Source organism: Lonchura striata, chromosome 9 (assembly GCF_046129695.1).
Source record: "Lonchura striata isolate bLonStr1 chromosome 9, bLonStr1.mat, whole genome shotgun sequence".
Classification (NCBI taxonomy): domain Eukaryota; kingdom Metazoa; phylum Chordata; class Aves; order Passeriformes; family Estrildidae; genus Lonchura; species Lonchura striata.
In genome coordinates, this window is record NC_134611.1 from 5,100,969 (window position 1) to 5,121,581 (window position 20,613).

A 20,613-nucleotide genomic window follows, 5' to 3' on the forward strand; every position below is an offset into this window, starting at 1 on the left:
ATGACTTAGAGATATAAACTGTGAGCAGTCAAATTGTGTTTTGAAGGACATGTCAATCTGTTATGTTTTTTATTTATATAAATAAATGAGGCGGTGTCATTATTATGTTTATTATGTTTTTTATATGTATATAATGTTTTATATCTATCTCTTGATATAATGCCTTTTGGTTATAATCTGACACTAGTGCATATATAATATATCAATATTATAATAGCGGTATGTTGATGCATAATTACATCAATACGTTATGATTAATATACAGCATTTATGTTAACATTATGTGTGTATTTATGTTAACATTAGGTGTGCTTTGCACGTTATGTAGAATGCACGATGCATTGTTATTACATATTACACATCATGATAGATATTACTATATCATACATTACATATTATTATAGATAGAAATATTCAGTATTTATCTATACTGTATGTTAGTAATATGCTGATACGTATTAATACCTCAAACATCTCCCACCTCCACTTAATTAGACGAGCAGAAATGCCGAAGAAATCGGAAAAAAAACTTTCAGATCAAAGCCTGGAAATCAACTTTATTTTTTTTTAAATTTAGGTTTTATTTCTGAGGCGAGCCCACACGCGGGAGGTACCACCGGCGAGCGAAGCGCGGGGGTCGACGGGGGAGGCGGGGGGGGCGCGGTGCGGGGCTCCGCCCCGCCCCGCGTCCCCCCCCGCCTCCCCCGTCGACCTGTTCCCCCCCGTTCTCCCCGATGGTACAGCCCACGGCGGGAAACTCCGCGCCCGCCTCACACAATGCGCGCCTGTAGTTCGCGGCGCGGCCGCTGGCGGCGCTGCAGCGCCCTCTCCACCGTTGCGTGGGGGGGTGCCCGGATGTGGCCGCGCCGGAAGAGAAGCGCGTCTCCTCAGGGCCCGCCATCTTGTGCGGCAGCCAGCAGGGCGCGGGGGGCCCGGTAGCATCCGCGCAGGATCCCGCCGACGGGGGCCCATCATGCCCGGACACCTGCAGGAGGGCTTCGGGTGCGTCGTCACCAACCGCTTCGATCAGCTTTTCGATGACGAGTCCGATCCCTTCGAGGTGCTGCGCGCGGCGGAGAGCCGGAGGAAGGAGAGCGGCGGAGGCGGCGGCGGGAGCCAAGCGGGCGGCGGGGCCCGCGGGCCGGCGGGCGCCCAGAGCGGCTCCTCGGGCGGGGCCGGCGGAGCGGGCCAGGCGGGCGGCGGCGCGGGCAGCGCGGCCAAGCAGCTGCGCAGGGAGTCGCAGAAGGAGCGCAAGAACCCGCTGCCGCCCTTCGCCGGCGGGGAGCGCCGGGAGGATGGCGGGGGCCAGCCCGGAGCGCCGCTGCGGAAGGAGGGTGAGCGGCCGGCGGGGAGGGAGTTGGGGCAGGGTCGGGCCGCACGTGGGGCCGCGCATGGCGGAGCGCGCCCGGGGCGGCCGCGGGGCCGGCGGCGGCGGCGCGGGGCTCGGCCGGCCCCACGTGTGCCGGGCTCGGCCCGCGCAAAATGGAGTCGGGCGTGCGGGGCGGACGGGAGACACGCGAGCTGGGAAATGCCGGCCGTGGGGCGGTCGCGTTAGGAGGGAGCTGAAAGGCCATCCCGTTGCAGCCCTGCCGTAGGGCACCTTCCGCCGTCCCCGGCTTGTCCAGCCTGGCCTTGGGCACTGCCAGGGATCCAGCCACAGCTGCTCTGGGGATTCTACTCCAGCCCCTGCCCACCCTCAGAGGGAGCAATTCCTGCCCCAGTATCCCATCTAAACCGGCATATGGAATTCTGGAACGGTTCGGGTTGGAAAGGCCCTTCTCGTTCACCTGCTGCCATGGGCAGGGACACCTTCCACTAGACCAGGTTGCTCCAAGCCCCATTCGGCCTTGTATCCTGAACTTGACTCGTGTTTGATGGGTTTGACAGGATATCTGGAAGTTCCTGGGCTTTCCAAAATTTGTTTGGGTCATTTTCTAGGGGAACAGCGTTGATAGCCATCTTCTTGTTTCCATATATTCTTAAATAACAACTTGCACGAATTCTTAGTTTCCCCTAAATTTCTAAGACACCCTACACGGAAAAACTTTGTAAACAAGGAACTGAGCTACAAACAGACTGAAGAACGTGCTTTGGGAATTAGGAGGCCGGGGCCGCGCATGGATAGGGAGGGATGTGGGCACATGGCGTCCCGTGCGGGCAGCAGCTCCACCGCGCCCCAACTTCAGCCCTCGGCAGGTGGGCCACAGCTCGGGCTCGAAGGAATCCTTGGGACAAAAAACCATCAGAGTGTGGCGACAGCAGATGACGTGGGAGCGAGGGGATAACAGGTTAACTGCAGTTTCAAGGAGCTTTTCACAGAGCACGGTGCTACCTGAGAGCATCTTAATGCTTCTGCATTTATGCTACAGAGTGATGCTGCTTCTCCACTGCTTTATGCTGTTAGAGAAAGAAATAAGTTTAGTGTGTTGTTTGTTTTGGAAAGTGGGTGTGGTAAATGTTATTCGAAAGCACCTTGTGAGAGAAGACAAATGTAGGAAGGACGGTAGAAATACTCATTGCCTGTGGATCTCGTGCTCATTAGCGTTAGGAGCGTTTTCTGTGCGAGGGATGCAATGATCTGCCAGACCAGTGTCCTCTGGAAGCCTCAGTGAGGTGCAGGATTCTCCCACGAGACACACCTGGGACATGGCAGAGTCTTTGGCACCACAGGAGGCCTTTGGGCAGCCCCTCTTCTTCACCTTCTGATTTTCACATCTTTTTTTCAAGAGCACTGTGAAAAATAACTGTTTTCGTGGTTTGTTATGGTAGTGAAACAGAGAAAGTCGGGGCTGCTGTTGTAGCAGTGTGGTAAACAAAGTCGATTTCCAGTTTGAAAATGTCTATTTTAGTGTGTGGCTGTTTTTGCAGTTTTGGCATCATAAAGGTGCTCGATGCCAGGGTTTGTTTCCTGTGTGAATGTATTTTTAAGCTATTCCAGTACTCCATAAGGCTGCAAGTGATTTGCCTGCTGAATTAGCAGTTCAAAGCTTGGTGATGCTGAGAAATAACTCGTATTTTGGGTTAGGCTTCAGCAGGAACCGGGTTTTTCTGAGTGCAGGGCGTTGAACTCGAAATTCAAAAGCCGTGGCTGTTCCATTCCAGTTCTGCAGCATGCCTGCTCCTCTCCCTGCTTCTCCTGCTCACATGGAATGCCTGTCCCCACTGGAGAGCCCTTCTCCCAGTGCAGGCTGCTGGCTTTAACCCCTTGTTTCCTCAGGGAGTCGGGAATGCTTCGGGAGCTATGTGTGCCATGCAAACTTCATGTTAAACACAGCTTGGAAGGTGAGGGAGACATTGTTCATCTGGGTGTGTTGGCTTGGATATCATTACAACTGCAACTTCTGTAGCCCCACCCAAATTTGACATTGCTTGCTAGGCAGGAACTGGGCTCTTTAAAAAAATAATTAAAAATCGGCTTTGAATTTAAAAGCTTGGTTTGTTAATTTTGGAGCCAGTGTTTTGGAAATAAAATGGTATAAGAAATGTGTTTGTCCTCATCTTTTAAAGAAGTGTAAACATGGCCTTTCACATGAGTGGAAAAGAAAACTGTGTTAGGTCTTGGAGAGGGCTTGGTAAAGAAGAGAATGCCCACAGGAGGTTTTTATTTGCAATAAAAACCCTTTTAGGAGGCCTAGGCAGGGAGGAAGAACGCTGGGCAGCTCGGTGGCACTGTGGATTCTTAATCTATTTTGAGAAGTGCACCAGAAGGAGAATCCTTGTCAGGGAATGTTGGACTGGGAGGACCCCAGTTAGTCACTGACCAGTGGCACTGCAGGTGACACCTGTCTGGTACAGGTGGTGGCACTGCTGCCCAGAAGAGTTTCCAAGAGCACAATCCCAGGATCATTTAGGTTGAGAAACACCTCCAAGATCATGAGGTCCAGCTCTTAGAGCAGCACTGGAGTGACTCTTTTAGGGAGCACAGGATTGACTGGCTTAGGGCCAGTGAGGTGATGCTCACTTGGTTTGGGTGTTCTTCAAATAAAACTCACTTGTTTTACCTAAAAAGCGCTTTTCAGTGAAAAAAAATAGTAATAAAATCCTGCTTACCTTGATCTTTGTCTGAAAGTTGACCCTGTTGCTTCAGCAGGGATTACTTAAGTTTTCAGTCAAACCCAGCTTGAAATCCTGGGTATAAAAGGGACTGAGAGGAGTCAGGTGGAAGTGGGGCTGCTGAGCTGTGCAGCAATAAAACTTCTCTCTTCCCGCTTGTTTGCTGGGGGTGGGGGTTGGTATCTGTCCCGGAGCACTCCACATTCCGTTGATGTGTCTGGCCTGATGTTTCAGGGATAAGGAGGATTGGCAGGAGGCCTGATCAGCAGCAGCAGCAACAGCAGCAGGGCGAAGGCAAACCCATCGACAGGAGACCCGAGCGACGACCTCCCCGCGAGCGCCGCTTCGAGAAACCCGCCGAGGAGAAGGGCGAGGGAGGAGAGTTCTCTGTGGATAAGTAAGAGTTTTGTCTTGCTGATAAACAGCTTTCCCAGCTTTGACAGGCAGGGCAGTCCTGCCTTCTGCTGCTCAGGTAAAAGAGCTGATGGAATCGAGGTTGAATTCCTGTCGTGCACACAATAACACTTCCCTTTTCCATGGTTTTGTTTGCAAACTTAACTCGGGTTTTAGGCTGGGAGTGATGTGCATGAACAGGTCCATAGGTGTAACTGAATTATGGTTTAAATCAAGATACTACATTTCTCTACATCTGTGTCAAATAGCTCAGGAAGGGAGCCCAAGCATAGCTGTTTCCTGCAGGATGAGATTTGTTTGCTGTTACAGCTGTGGCTTCAATTTCCACAGCTGATTTAAAGCCAGCACAAGTTTGTCTATGTAGATGTTTTTACCCTGGCTGCAGCAGCTTCAGACCTGGAAGTGGTGAAGCCATCTTAGATCTACATGATATATAAACTGTCTTGAGCATTGTGAGGCAGCCAGAATTCGAGCAATGTTCAAATATTAAAGTTTTAGTTGCCAAAGTTTAAATCTTTTTAAAAGTAAGTTGTATGAAAGTGAGTTTAATTGAAGTTTGAGCATTAGTTAATTGTGTAGCACAATACAAAGATTAAATTTTGGAATTAATGTCAGAAGGTACAAACAAACAACAATCCTGAGCATTTGTTTCCAAAATCTAAAGTCATGGAACCACAGGATGGTTTGGGTTGGAAGAGACCTCAAAGGTGATCTGGTTCCAACCTATAGCATGGGCAGGGACCTTCTGCTGTCCCAGGTTATTCCAAGCCCTTCCAGTCTGGCCTTGGACACTTCCAGGAATGGGGGAGTGACTTTCTTGAAACTAGAGCCTGAACCCAGCTACCAACTAATTATCAAAGGAAAAACAAGTAAAGTTCTCAAAGAGGAAAAGAGCCATGAAACACACTGTGCATTTTTGAAGGCAAATCGCTTGACCCAGCTTAGAAACAGTAATTATCAAAGCAAAGCCAAGTAAATAAAATCCTCGGAGAGAGGACAAGAGCATGAAATGCTGTCTGTTCCTGGAGTGGATCCCTGAGCTGTGGCTGTTCCATGCCAGACCCATCCTGGACCGACCCATGCGTGGACGTGGAGGCCTGGGCCGGGGCCGTGGCCGCGGGCGCGGGATGGGCCGAGGAGATGGGTTTGACTCTCGTGGCAAACGGGAATTTGACAGACACAGCGGCAGCGATAGATCGTGAGTCTTTACCTTTTCCTGTCCCTCGTGGCTCCCCTTTATCGCTCTGCCCCACCCCGTTTAAAGTTGATCTTTTGAATTTCTGTGTCTGGACACTATAATGTTAACTCAGTTTTGTTAGTTCTGTTTCACATTCACATTTCAGCGGCCTAAAGCACGAGGACAAGCGCGGTGGCAGCGGATCACACAACTGGGGAACCGTCAAAGACGAGCTAACGTTAGTAACCTGTCATTGCTCAGAAAACCATTAGCACTATGTTAATCAGCTCTAATTATGGCTTGCAGAACAGCCAGATTTAGCTGCCTTTTTGCCTTTGATCTTCATGATTTTTGCCACGCTTCTTCAGAGTTTAAAACCCCAGCGATTTCTTGTAGCATAAGAATAGCTTCGTTGTTCAGCCAGAGTTTTGGGGAAGTTTGGGAGGTCTTGTGCTGGTTTGGTGATTCTTCATTGGTAGTTCTTTTTTAAAATTAAACCGTTCTATTTTTAGTAATTTTTAATAAGCATTCATTTTGTATTACAAAAATTCAGCTGTCCCGTTGAAATCTGTTTTTAATGCCCAAATCCATTTTGTGTTGGAAAGGACAGTGGGAGCCTTTCAGGAGAGGTAGTAGGAAGCGTTGGGGAAAACCATTAGTTAAGTGAAAAGCATAGAGTTTAAAAGGCACAGAGAGCACCAATCCTTACTGAAACAGTAAATCCACCGTAGATCTTGATTGTGATCTTACATAGCTTTAAAGAGGGATGAAGTTGTAAAAAAGCCCCAACTCCCAACATTATGTAATTGCAGTGAATTGGATCAGTCAGCTGTAACTGAGGAAACGCCGGAGGGAGAGGAGCATCCACCTGCTGATTCTGAAAATAAGTGAGTACCACCCCTCTCCATGCTCCTGGTGCTTCAGAGGTGCTCTTGCATTCCCTTTAACCTCTGCTACTTATTCCCACATCTCCTCGGCCAAGCTCACATTATCAGGAGATCATCCACAGTGCTGCTGAATGAGTCTCTGGAAATTGTTTGTTTTAAACCATTCCTTGGTGTCCTGCAGGCTCTCTCAGATTTATTTATTAATGATCATTTCTAATACACTTTGGGTCTTGGGATTGCAACGCCAAATTCCAAACATAAAAGCATCTGGGCTCAGACTAGGTAGGAGCACAAAGCAAATGGGACAGAAGTGCCAGTGGAAGGCAACTTTTTAAAACTTAATTTTCCAAAGGAATCTTGGAGACTGTGTGCCTGAGCTGTAGGAGAAAGGTTGTATCTTTCATTCTCCAGGCAGTTTTCAAAGTTACCTGGATCTCTTCCCATCTGACTTGGACACAGTTACAGAAGGAGCCAGGGACTGGATGAATGAAAGAGTAACCAGAGAAGCAGAGGGAGCCTCAGTGATACTGAGTTGATGTAAAAATACAATACAAATTGTTATGGTAGCCTAGTGTGACTAATGTTGTATTTTAATGAGGAGTGGGCTTTGTAGAGGACTCAAAAAATGGCAAACAGAATTTTGAAGTGCTTGTTCCTGGTCATTCCTAGTGTGTTTGCCATGGCCTGGTTGCCTCACTGAAAAGTTTCTCTATAGAAAAGCATCTCCACATGGGTAACTTTTTAATTGTCTGGTTTTATGTGGATCTTTACTCTGTGTTTCAGCAGAACTGTAGGATGTTTTACTGCAGTAAAATCTTTGCCTTGAACAAAACAAATTCTGATTACATCCCGTGTCAAAAATCATTCTCTTACACAGTGAGAAAAAGCTGAAATACAGTTATTTTGACATAAAACCTTTGTGTTATTGTTCAAAATTAATGGCTGCCAAATGAAAACCTTTGAAATTGAGGCTTTTATGATCTTTTTTGCTGCACATACACAGCATTGGTTTCCTATAAATCAGAAATTCAGTTGCATAAATGCACTGAACAATGACCAGAGGTTTCCAGTAGCTGGAATATGATCTGTTACTGAGCACAGTGGTTGTGTGTTTTACTTAAAAATAGCCTTTGGCACAAGGTAGATGTGCTGTATCTCACCAATATGGTGTGTGCTGTTACTTTTTCAAAGGAGCTGGAAGTAAAATTTGTTTGAATAATTGTCTTTAGTTCAACAAAGGAAGCAAATTATCCAAAGCTGCTTAAATTTTGGTTTTTAAAATACTAAAAAGCTTGAAAACTGTGGGAAGAACAAGTTCTCACTGTCTTGACTTGAATGTGTATGAGAGATGTATTTCAAAAAGGGGGGAAGGAGCTCCAAGTGAGTCATGCCATGAGCTGGGCTTTCAGATTTGGAAATAAAATTGTCAGTAATGTGAAGATTTGATGGCATGGGTCAGTTTTAATTTTAACATTTTGCTGTGCTCAGAGGTGGCTGGTGTAATTTTTTTGGCGCTCCCTCTAAAGGAGTTGAACTTTCCTGTGGTGGAAGCGAGTGTTGATGTTTTCATCTTTTAACTGCTAAATCCTTGACAAAGTTCAATTTATAACCCGGTACCAGCCAGCAAACAATTTTGAGATTGTATTCAGAGTGTAAATCCTTAGTTATGATGATAATCTGCATGAATTCACCACAGAGAGAATGAGGTTGAAGAAGTTAAGGAAGAAGGCCCCAAGGAGATGACCCTGGATGAGTGGAAAGCCATTCAAAGCAAGGATCGTGCAAAAGTCGAGTTCAACATCCGCAAACCAAACGAGGGAGCTGATGGGCAGTGGAAAAAAGGATTTGTGCTCCACAAGTCAAAGAGTGAGGAGGTAAAGTGCCTTTCCATACACAGAGCGTCCACTTCCTAAAGGTTTTGTTGTTGATGAGCATTTTTTGGAGCGGGAGCTCCATTCTGGGAGATGCTGATCTTTAATTAGAAGTTTCCAAAGTGGGAACAGCATTTTTTAAAATTTGAGCTTCATTCTTGTTCATTTGAGCAACGTTCTTTTAGCAGAATTGAACTCCTGCAGTAGCACAAGTGGCCATTCTGACTGTGGTTGGGTTCAGGAGCTGAGCTGTGCCCTTAGGTTTGTAAGAATTGCCTCTTGGTGAGAGTTTCAGGGGAATGTTGTCAAGTTTGCTTTCTAAAAAAGGCAGCTTGTGTTATTTAGCATCTGTTCTGCAGTACACAGGTTCATGGTGCTTGCTAAGTGATGTCAGCTTGAAGGAAGACTGGTCATGCCTCAGAGACCTTAAACCCAGACTGTGCATCTGAAATTTGTGGTGTGGGTGTCTCCTCACTTAGTGCTGTGACACAGACAAGCTCTTGGGAAGGCAGTTGGGATGATTTATGTGCTCCAGTGACACTCAGCTTAGCTGCTGTAGAATTGTTTTAAATTCGTAGTTTCTCATTTCAGGCATTGCATAATGTTCATTATTCTGTTCCAAGAGTGGCAAGGGGAGATGCACAGGGGAGGGAAGTGCTGGGAGCTCTTGTTTTGTAATGCAGGGCTGTGCTAATCTTTAGTTCTAATCTTTGTTTTTAACACTCTGTAATATGTTAAGTAGCTCGCTTAAGAGGTTGGTGGCAGCAACTTTGTATACTGATGGTGCCGAGTACTTTGAAGTGACTGGATAGTGTGTAATACTCTGCTTGCTCTCCTAAAATGTATTCCTGCTTTTTCACACCTTGCCAGTTTTTATCCTGGGAGCTGGGATGTAATCCATGGGTGGGTAGTGGGTGGGGGCACTGCTCAGTGTTCAGTGAAAGTTAAATTTCTGCTCTGATTGAGCTCCCAGTGGGGTTGACTTGGTCACAGATCAGGCTGTTTTCTTGCTGTGTGGGGTAGTTCAGTTCTTGAAGTGACTGCATGGCTGCTCACTGACGTTTTCATTAAATGCTGCTTTCTCTGGCTTGGGTAGAAAAGGGAATTTGAGTTACATTTAATGTTGCTGTGTGCTGAAAGAATGTATTAAACAGAACTATTTATGTACTTTACCAAGATGTACTAAGCCTGTAGTTCTTCAGATTCCCTCAGTCTCTCTGAATCACATTTATTTGACATTTACTCATCTGAGGGCACTCTTTTTTAACATATGAGCATATATGATTGTAAATGTGATGCTACTTGTGAGAAATTTAGAAGCTAGAAAGATCCAGACTATTTTCCATTTGAAATCTGAATCAGTTACCTATTAAAAAAACCACCTAACAAAACAACCAAGCAAAAAACAGTAACAAAAAATCTGTACAAAAGCTGTGAATAATCAAATTACTCCCATGGAAGACCTGATGTAATTAGTAGATTGTTCTGTTTAAGAGGTGAACTTCTCAAATAAACAAGTTGGGTATTTTTAGCACCATCACATAAGAAGGTAACAGCCTCTTGCTGCGTAAGCATGAAAGTGAGGTATTAACAAATCTGCCTTCAAATTGAGCTGCTTTTAGCCTGCTTTATTGTCCATCCAGCAGATGTGTCTCCCCATCTCCCTTCTTCATTGTTCCCTGATCCCATGGGAAGCAGTGTGGGGATTTTCTCTCAGGATTATAGGAGAATAGCTCTATAATACAGGCGTTAGGAAAGCTTCCACTGCAGCTCCTTTGTGAGCAGCTTTAGAAGGCAACATAGTTTAAAAACCACCAATCACCTGCTGTTTCCTCTCTTTGTCCTCTTGGATGTACTCAGGAGTCAAGAAATTCTCTAATTCTTATCCGTAAGAAGAAGATGATGTGTGGAAGTGGTTTGGTTTATAGGTAAATTTTGGATTTTAGCCCCAGATCTTCTGTACTCTTACAGCTAAAAAGCCCTGTGTGCCCCAGTTGATGTCTCAGAAATCTCAAGTGTTGTGATGAGCACCTGCATTCCTGTAGCTTGACAACTCCTTGGAGAATGCTTCAGGAGTCTGGGAAAAGAGAGAATGAGAATCTGATGCTGCCCAGTCTTGGGAAAGGGCTGTCCTCCTTTCCCTCCTGGCTGAGGGGTGAAATGCTCAGCCCTGCCTGAGTCTGTCCTCTAGTTCCCATTTACTCTGCAGGCACTGATAGAATGAACTCAGTTCTGTCTCAGGTTTTGCTGCTTTAATCTGACATCCAGGGCCATCAGCAGCCCTGGTCCAAGGAGCCTCTTCCCAGAACACGTTATGGCTTATGCAATAAAACAGAGTTCCTCTTTTTCTCTGCAGCTGTTTTAGTGGCTTGAGTCTTCAGTTCCTGCAAAAAACAGGAAGTAGTTATATTGTGGACAGATCCTACAATTCATCCCAAAAGTGGAATCCAGGTCTCCTGGAAAAACTGATACCTCTGTCCCTGCTGTGCCTCTTCAAACCCCCTCACTCATCCAATCCCTTCCTTAGAGGAGGTTGCACTAGGAGATGAGGAGATGTATTTTGGAAAATAATGATTCATCCCCTCAAAGTTGGGAGGAATGACTCTTGAATGAAGGTTCTGCAGGAAGATTTCCATGAACACTGGTTCAAACATCCCAGCTCTTCCCATCTCCATGCCTGACGTGTGGCCAGGCAGGAGACCAGCCTGCATGTGTGGTCTCTGTCAGGGCTTCCTGGGCAACTTCTTGGTGTCTGTCCATCTGAGCTTTTTCTTGGTGTCCACCTGAGCTTTGTTTTGTTGTCTGTCCATCTGAGCTGTTTTTTGATGTCCATCTGAGCTGTTTTTTGTGTCCATTTGAGCTCTCTCTTGTCTCCACACTTGGCTCATCCATCCTGTGCTGTCTCTGGCTGCTTGCACAGCTGCTCCATGTGCCCAGTGCCATCTGTACCCAGCAGCTCCTGTGACCTGATTACCTGTTGTTCCTGTATGTAGTTGAGTCTCATTTCTTCCTTTTGTTTTCTCCCTCTGTTCCTTTTGTCACTTTGGCGTGGACACCCAACTGTCACCAGACAAAGGCGATGACAGAAATGCAGGGGAGTCTGCTGGATTCAAATGAGGTACTGATCTTTATCTGTCAGTGGTGATACCTGCTGTTAACATCAGCCCCTTCAGCAGGGAACGTTTGGATATTAAAAACTCAGCAAAAGAAAGAATTTTATTGAACGTGGAGCTTTTCTGTCCGTGCCTGTTGTCTCACTGTGCACCATCCAGCACCCAGCATGGTTTTAGTCCTCTTGCTCCTCATCCTGCTTATTTCAAACCTTAGAGCTTCTATCATGAGTCTATTTTTTGTTGCTGCTGTTTTTCCATCTCTCCCTGTTTGCTTTGACTCTCTTGGTAGTTCTTAATTTTTGAAAGCCTTCCCCAATACCCTTAAGTGCAGCACTGCCTTCAAGAAGTGATCAGTTATTAAATCAGAGCACTGTTGAGTCACCAATACATAGAAATCAAATGTTTCCCAGGGTTTTTCAGGATAAGCAACTTGTTCAGTGTGTCTGACTTACCACCCCAGTGATGGAAGAGGCTGAGGAGAATGTGCCAAGTCTTTTGTTGGAGTTTTAAATGACCTTTAATTACTTTGGATAGAGAAATAATCAGGTTACACAGGGAATTTGCAATTTGTTGGTTCAGTGGTTATACCGACAGCAAATTGTGGAAATACAATGACTTTTGTTAAACTGTAGTGATTTAGTTTTAAATAAAAGCAGCATAGGGACAGAAATGCACAGAAATACTGTGCAAATCCACTGATCCCACCACTCAGAAAAGGGATTTGCCACCTGGCTACCAGTAGTTGGGAATAGAATCTCAGTACCCTGCAGTGATAAAAAATTAAATAGTAAGAAAGGAATTTAAATCATTTCTAAGAGATGTTTTACAAATTTTTAGTGTTAGGTTTGAGTAGTGCCATGTCAAGCTGAGGTGTGGAATACTTTGTCAAGACAAACTTCCTAAGTTTGGCAAAGAGGTTCCCAAGGGAAGGAAAAATAAAATCAGGAGTGGAGTAGGGACCAGCTGTTCTGTGGGATACATCCCAGTGGAATGTGTTGGAAATAAAGCAGCATGCAAGGGGTATTTTGAACCAAATTTGGGATGGAGGGAGGGGACAAAGGGGAATGGCAGGGATAGATGGGATATTGGGAAGGACCCATGGAATCCCTGGCAGCAGCTTTGGCTCCAGACCTGGCTCCATCCCCTGGTCTTGTGAAGGTTCCACAAATGGTAATTAAAGATCACAGGGCTTAATTGCACAATGTGTTGCCTTTGAAAGTCCAAATGTTGTGTAACTACAGCAGAAAAGTCAGTTGTAGTTGGGAAGCTTGAACTGCACATGGCATTTGTGTGGGAAAACCAGGAAATTGATGAGTGCTGTGCCAGGAGTTGGGGCTTTGGAGGGAAGGAAAATGTTTGGATGCTGTCATGTTTCCAAAACACCATGGTTGAGCTGTAATGGGCAGGTTTTTACATTCTTTTTGTTATCCTGGATGCCGAAAACTGGCTAGCACATGGAAAAAATATTTGTGTAAAACAGGAGAAATAACTGCTTTAAAAACACCTGCTGGGGTTCAGCGTGTGACTGAAATTTTCCAAGGTTGCTGGTGTTGGTAACTCCTGGGAGCATCCCTTGCTCCTCCAGGCTTGGGTTTCACCAAACGCACTGGGAGCAAACCAGTCAGGGAATATCATGGCAAAGCTGCTGAGATCCACATTCTCCAGTGTCCCTGGTGAGACTGGTTGTGTTTTAGCTCCTTCAGCTCCTTGTGTTTGAGCTTTTTGACCTCATTTTCTGTTACAGTGAATGCAGAGCAGTGAGGGATTCTCAGTATTTATCAAGGGCTAAAACAAATAAAGTGTAAATCCTCAGGGAGCAAAATCAGGATGTGTGACCAAGAGTGGAAAAAGAATGGAAGGAATTGGTGGAACCAGGACACAAAATGAGAATTGCTACAGCATGAGATTCTCTACTGGTTTGGTAATAGTCAGTCTGGTCTGGGATTAAGCACACGTTGCTCTGATGGAATTTTGGGAAGCATTTCTCTATGGAAAGGGTGTTGAGGCATTGGAAGGAGCTGTCCAGGGAGGTTTGGATTGCCCATCCCTGGGGGTGTCCAGGGGAGGACTGGACGTGGGCTGGGGACAAGGAGGGGGTTTGGCACAGGTTGGGCTCAATCCTGGAGGATTTTCCCACCCTCAGCGATTGTGTGAACTCATAAATTCTCTTGGAAAGGCCGAATACTTTGGTTCCTCAGAAATTCCGAGGGCAAGCCGGGAGTGGCTGTGGGGCTGGCCAGGAGGGGGTTTTGGTGCTCTTGCCCTGCTGATGGAGAACTGCTGGTGGTTGCAGGCTCACGCTGAGGACTCGGTGATGGATCACCACTTCCGCAAGCCCGCCAACGACATCACGTCCCAGCTGGAGATCAACTTCGGAGACCTGGGGCGCCCCGGGCGCGGCGGCAGAGGCGGCCGGGGGGGCCGGGGCCGCGGGGGCAGGGCCAGCCGCGGGGGCAGGACTGACAAGGTGAGCAGCATCCCGGCTGAGGCCATCACGTCCGTCCTGCTGGCATCCTCCTTGTCCCCGGGGGGATGCTGTGACAGCAGTGGTTTAAACCCACCTGAAATCCCTGCTGGGCAAAGCTGACATGAAACCGCCTCCTTAGGACAAAACGTTTGAGCAGTGCTGTCACCAAACACGCAGAGTGAAGGTGAATTTTTGACAAGTGCCTGTCTATGTCTGAACCTAAAGAATGGCTTTGTAGTGTGGGCTGATCTGAATGTACCATGAGCTGTCTGAGGTGGTGCCAGAGCAGAGCCACAAGTGCTGGGCTGGTTATTTTCAGCCACAGCCAGGACACTCTGTGTGCATTGTGACCTGCTGGGGGTGAAGGACTGGTTGTACAGCTGCATGTCACATCTTGAACCTGAGGAATTCAGATTTTCCAGTTAAAAACAGGGCTCTTACTGGTTTTTCTCTAAGCTCCAGTAATGTTTTACCCTTCTTTGGTGCTAAGGCACTGAGGGGAATATCCTGCAAAAATACTGTATGGGGTCTGGGAGAGAATATGTGAAGTTCAAGCACTGCAGTGTAGCTACAATGAAGATTTGATTTATTATAGATCACTTACTTGCCTTAAAGGCATCAATCAAATTGTTACTGGTTGGAAAATGAGCTCAGTGTGTGTGCTGTGGTTCTCTTTACAGGGATTTGCTTGGTTTTGTCCCTTCTAGCCGACACAGACTTCACAAATTTTAGTTTATTAGTTGGGAAGCCTCTCCTGACAGCAGTATCAGAATATTTTAAGGAATTGAAATTAAACAGTGGTGGTTTGGTCTGAGTTGTTTCACTATTACTCTTCAAAAATGCTGCTGTAAAGTCATTCCAAGCTTTCCTGCACCTGACTTTGTGTTGCTTTTGTTTCCTTGCAGTTGGTCAAGGAGTTTGATGTGATCCACACGCCCAACCAGGTGGGTGAGCTCTGCATGAGTATTCCTTGGGATCAGGGACCAAAACTTCCTTTTTTTGGCTGTTACTGCTCTTGTGTGCTGGGCAACTGGAGGTGCTGAGCCTGTAGCTTAAGCCCTGCTGTTACTTTTCAAACCTGGTTTGTGGCCTTGAAGTCTTAGGCAGGGCAGAGATTCTGCAGCTACAGGTGTTGATGCAACTCTTATTTTAAACATAATTGTTGATAAATTAATGCTGTGACAGGAAGTTCCACTATCTTGGCTCCTCCCTTTCTTATCCAAGGACCAAGTGAAGAGTATGAAATTCTTAAATTTTGCACTGATTTTTAGGTGTGGTGCAGAGCCTTTCAGAAAATTACTGAGGAGATCCTTGGCTAATGCATGAATTTTTAGGGCTAAAAATTTGGCACAAAAATTACTGTCATCAACGTCTGGTTTCTGAGTGGGAAAAATTAAACATGAAGGACTTAATTTGTGCTCCAGAAAGGGCCTTTTCTGTAACATTTCAGTTGTGTCCCTCAGTAAGGCTTGATCCACAGCAGGAGGTTGGAATTCCGTGGTCTTGAAGGTCCCTTCCAACCCAGACCATTCTGAGATCTCTTTAAAAAGAGAATTGTGCAATAAGGATGTGCAAACATCAATTTGCCTCCAATTCCTCTCCAGATAGCTTGGATTCAAAAACAGTATGGAAGGCTTTGTAATGCTTGGAATAAACAAAAAAAGGGTTGTTTTCTGTAGTGATTCCTCCAGCCCCAAAGTGCTGCCACCTCTGCCTCTAGGCAATAACTCTGTGATGTTTCTCTTGCAGTCAAGTGCTTCTGCTCCTGACGTAGATGACCCAGAGGCTTTCCCAGCTCTGTCCTAAACTGGATGTCATAAAGCCAACCCTGCCCTGGTCGGGCCTTCCTCTCCGAGGCTTGCATGCTTAAGGATCCTAAAACAACTAAGAAATTGAAAAAAAAACAAAACAAAAAGAAACAAAAAAAAAAGAGACTGTCATTCATACCATTCACACCTAAAAGACTGAATTTTATCTGTTTTGAAAATGAACTTCTCTCGCTACACAGAAGCAACAATATGGTAGTCAAGTTTTGTATTTAGAAATGTAATGGTAGCAGGGATGTTTTCATAATTTTTTCAGAGATTATGCATTCTTCATGGATACTTTTTTGTATTGCTGCTTGAAAATATGCGTTTCCAAACTTGAAATATAGGTGTGAACAGTGTGTACCAGTTAAAAGCTTTCCCTTCATTTGTGTTCTTTTTTTTTTTTTTAATTTAAAGTCAGGATTTTAGACTTTCCCCATTCCTCCCCCCAAACTCCAAATTAGGTTTTAATTATTGCACACTACTTCAGTTTCTTTAATTCCTCTTTGGCAGATTTTTCTCAGCCCATGGAATCTGTGGAATATTAATTTGGCAGACTGTTAGTGCTTTATGGAACGAACTCCTGAAGTATTTAAGTTTTAATGCTTCACTTCCAACATGGAAAACCAGAAATTTCTTCATCTCTGTTGGGTAGTTTGTTTACACAAAATCTTTCTAGAAAATTTAAAGTAGATACTTGAAATCAAGATTCAAAGCACATTGGTTTTTGATTCAATACCTGTGTATGGATCCAGCAATGGGTAACTGGTCTGAAAATCAGGTTTTTTAAAATCCTGTATCCCACCTTGCACTCCCCCTTTGGACTTTCATTTCCTCTTCCTTCCCTTCAACAGAACAAGATGCATTTTTGGCAAAAACAGAGTTTTTTAATTACCTTTGCTTTTTGTTTGAGAGGATACCCTGAGACTGAGGGAATTCCTGTTGTTGCAGCTGGGATGCCCTGAAATAGAGGGAATTCCTGCTGTTGGAGCTGGAATTTCATGAGATCGGGGGAAATTCCTGTCCTTGGAGCTGGGATACCCTGAAATACAGGGAATTCATGTCCTTGGAGGTGGGATTCCGTGAGATTGGGGCAATTCCTTTCCTTGGAGCTGGAATTCCGTGAGTCTGGGGGAATTGTTGGAGCTGGGAATGGGGGGAAGGTGGCAGCTGTGGCTCTGGAAGCCCAGGTGGATTCCAGGTGGGACGTGGGGTTGCCACCCAGGTGCAGCAGTACCTGAGGCATTCCCAGCACTGCTCCAGGTGTTCCCAGGAAGGAGCTGGGCTGGCTCAGGAGGGAGTTGTGGCTCATGGTTTGACACTGGGACAGTGGCAATCCGTGCATGGGACACCAAAAATTCACCCCAAAACCTCAACACTTCACCTCTCCACCCAAATGCAGCCATGGCTCAGTGCAGTGCTCATGACCTGCCTGGGACATCACCAAGAAATGTTTTTTCCAGGGAATGATTGTAAGAAATTCCTTCTCCCCCCTCAAAATCCCACCATAGGTTCAATTTCATCCCCGTGTATCCCTTCAATACACAAAAGGACTTGAGTGAATGGCTCATAAAGAGGATTTCCTATAGGTTTTCTCAGCATTTGTTAGGAGAGTAGGAACAAATCTCTGATTTTATTTCATGCTTTCCTCTTTGGCCAGCTTAGAACAGATTTGTAGTTTTGTAGGTAGGTAGAAAACTAAAGGTAACACCCTATTTTTATAAAAACTGTACAGGACAGGCAGGAAGTGTTGGAGACCTTGGAGTATGGAATACCAGCCTGCTCAGCTGGGGTGTTAGCAGCTACCTTTGCTTTTCCTGAGCTGTTTTCCACGAGAGCTCCTCTTGTGACCCACTGTGAGTATCACGGATCAGTTCCCTCACCTGGATTTCCAGCCCCAGGCAGGAGGAGGAGGCAGATTTTCCATCAGAGGGTGGGAAAATCCCTTGGTTCTCCTCTCCTGAGTCTGCTCTCGGAGTGGGGCTGTTGCAGGAACTGAGCTGTTCCTTTTCCCTCTCCCACTGTCTGGTGGGATGTGCTGCCCTTCCAGCCTTAGGGACAGCCTGGACAACACACAAACAGGTGGAGCAAAGCTTTCCCTGGAGCACAGCCCTTCCAGATGCCACCCAGGTGATTTTGCTGGCTGGATTTTTCCCTTTTCCTGCTCTAGAGCGTTCCCAAATGGCACCTAGAGTGATTTTCAACACAGCTTGTAACTTTAAAATTGGTCCTTCTGCTGTTCTGCCAGATGTAAATTCACCTCTTTCAGTCCATTTGTGTCAAGAACTAAAACTGTGAACATTTATCGTTAATATTGGTGGGTGTTAACTGAAATAAAGGTTTATTTTCATGCTCTTTTAAAAACAATGTCCTGAAAACCACATGGAAATGAAACCACTGAGGTTCATAGTGGCTCAGCTAGGGTCTGTCCCAGGAAGTCCAGCATGCATTCCCACGCTCAGGATGGATTTTGCCTTGGAAAAGCATCTCCCAAGTAGGTTATTTATGATTAATGAACTCGCTTCTAGTAACATTTTCTTTCCTCTTGCTTGCTCCTGCTGTCACACCAAATCTAGGGGAGTGCAACTTTTAAATTCTGATCCTTTGGAAAAGAGAGCAGGGAAAGTTGGACGCATGGAGCAGATTGGCCTTGGAATGAGCAAGGGCAAGGTTTGAGCAGGGGAGTTTTCTCAGAGCTGGAACGGTGAGAGGGAGCAGGGGGGAGTGAGTTAGCTGTGTGGGAAAGGACATGGATTCTCCTGGAATGTCAGGAATCATTGGGAATGTGTGGTGGCAGCAGTTGGAGGAGCTGGGCCCAACCTCACCTGTAACTGTGCCCATAGGGATGGCTTTGCAAAGACAGATTTAGTTGAATAAACCCAGCTCTGACAGCCTCTTCCAGCTGTGCCAGCCTGCTGATTCCCAAAGTCATTCCAAGGACCAAACTCCCTGCCTTGGGCACTCTGGGCTGCTCTGCCTCTGCCAGGTTCCACATTCAGGCTGTTCCCAGAACATTCCTGCTGGAAAGGATGTCCTGAGGGGGGAATCCCCTCTTGGGATGGGAGAGTACCAGGCTGGAGTTACAGAAGTCTGGCCCTTGTCTCTTGGGGTAAGGCTGGACATGAATTCCCACTTCTTGATAGATTTAGAGATTTGTGGAGTGAGGACAAAATGAATTCCAGTGTTCTCTTATCCTTATGTTGAGCTAGAAAATCAGCATGCAGAAGAAGGTGATTTGCAAAACAGTGATTTATGAGAAAACCCTTTTTTGGCATCTAATCTGCCTTTCTGGTTCAGTTTGGTTAGCAGGGTTGACTGGAGGGGCTGAGTTGTGGCCCCTAGGCAGGGTGTGGAGAGCAGGCAGCAAGTTCTGGTTTTTTGGATGTCTGACCCAGTTCTGAGGGAGATGTTTTCCTTTGATGTCACCCAGCCAGCTGACACAGGTGGGACCAGACCTCAGAGGCCCAAAGTGCAATGGCTGAGCTGGTATTTGGCAATATCCAAATCTGCACTTGAGTGGTGGCAGCAGCAGCTCGTGCCCCTGCTTGGGGATGCAGAGGATGCTCCAGGTAAGTCCACACCTGGACTATTCCATCACTAACTGCAATGTTTCAGCTTTATTTTTAATATTTAATTGTTCTCTGTAAAGCTGGAGCTTGACCAGAGAAAACAACAGGAAGCCAAGTTCAGATTTCCAACATTTTATTTATATACACACATCTGGTAAACAAAGTCATTAAATGTGTAACACCCTTGCAGCCTGTAATTAGAACACTCCAATAAATCACTGAAATTCCTCTTGACAGTCCATTTGACTGAGTACAGATGCTGCCTGCTGCTTTTAGTTCTGGGGAGGAATTTTCCTGCCCTGAACTGAGGCAAGGAAGGGGCCCTGGCTCTGGTGCTGCGTCCCTCGTGGTGACACTGGGGACTCTGTGACCTGGTGCCAAGGGAGGAACAAGAGGTGCTGAGCTGCTCCATCCTTCCCTTTTACAGTTCCTTGCTCTTTCTGGTGGAAATGATGATTTCCAGCTCTGATCCTGGGCTTGAGGCAGCCCGGGCTGCAGGAAGGGCTCCCAAAATCCCCAAAATCCAGCTCTGGCATCCCCAGCTGTGCCTCTGATTGCAGAGTGGCAGAGGAGCAGCCGTGTCCTAAGGTGAGGTGTGACTGGGGAAGGGTTTTGTCACTCGGAGGTGTCACATGTGAGGGACTGGACTGGCTGTGCTGAAACACTGAAATATTTCACAAATGCCAAAATCCAGGCTGGGCTTACACAAAACACTCTGTAAGGTGCCAAAATCCGAGCTGAGCTCGCACTGAAACACTGAAATACTCTGTAAAGTGCCAAAATCCAGGCTGAGCTCACCTCTAAGCACCGAAATGCTTTGTAAAGTGCCAAAATTCTCGCCGGGCTCACATCGCCCCCTGCCTACCTCGGGAAAGAGCTGCCGCTGAGCTTCACTCGGTCCAAAGTCAGATTCCCCTGGCAGCAGAGGGCAGGAGGCAGGAACGCGGCCGGGAAGGCGGAGAAGGGGCTGGGGTCGGGCTCGGGGGCAGGGGCCGGGCACAGGGTGCCGGGGTTGGAGATGTACTCGGGGGCAGGGGCTGGCTCCGGGCACAGGGTGCCGGGGTTGGAGATGTACTCGGGGGCAGGGGCCGGCTCCGGGCACAGGGTGCTGAGGTTGGAGATGGGTTCGGGGGTAGGGTGCAGCTCTGGGCACAGGGTGCTGAGGTTGGAGATGGGTTCAGGGGTAGGGTCCAGCTCCGGGCACAGGGTGCTGAGGTTGGAGATGGGTTCGGGGGCAGGGGCTGGCTCCGGGCA

General features: G+C 46.6%; 1 protein-coding gene across 4 annotated transcripts; it reads left to right on the forward strand.

The window, feature by feature from the left end:
• The first annotated feature begins 867 nt into the window (after positions 1-867).
• Positions 868-19,587, forward strand: SERBP1 (SERPINE1 mRNA binding protein 1). Of its 4 annotated transcripts, none has more exons than XM_021535588.3 (10): positions 868-1,334; positions 4,288-4,450; positions 5,528-5,665; positions 5,787-5,882; positions 6,457-6,531; positions 8,228-8,405; positions 11,473-11,520; positions 13,809-13,982; positions 14,888-14,926; positions 15,732-19,587. In XM_021535588.3, exons 1-10 carry the CDS (start codon positions 974-976, stop codon positions 15,786-15,788), a joined length of 1,329 nt encoding a protein of 442 aa, XP_021391263.1. In that variant the 5' UTR covers positions 868-973; the 3' UTR covers positions 15,789-19,587. The 4 variants fall into 4 exon arrangements, with proteins under 4 accessions (XP_021391263.1, XP_021391264.1, XP_021391265.1 ...); XM_021535589.3 differs by having other exon boundaries at positions 5,811-5,882; XM_021535590.3 differs by lacking the exon at positions 11,473-11,520.
• Positions 19,588-20,613: the final 1,026 nt, after the last annotated feature.

Excerpts from the sequence above, each read along its gene's own strand:
- SERBP1 (XM_021535588.3), top strand. The coding sequence starts at position 974 with ATGCCCGGACACCTGCAGGAGGGCTTCGGGTGCGTCGTCACCAACCGC. Across the intron at positions 5,883-6,456 it reads ACCGTCAAAGACGAGCTAAC|TGAATTGGATCAGTCAGCTG; the intron begins GTTAGTAACCTG and ends ATGTAATTGCAG. Across the intron at positions 6,532-8,227 it reads CCTGCTGATTCTGAAAATAA|AGAGAATGAGGTTGAAGAAG; the intron begins GTGAGTACCACC and ends AATTCACCACAG.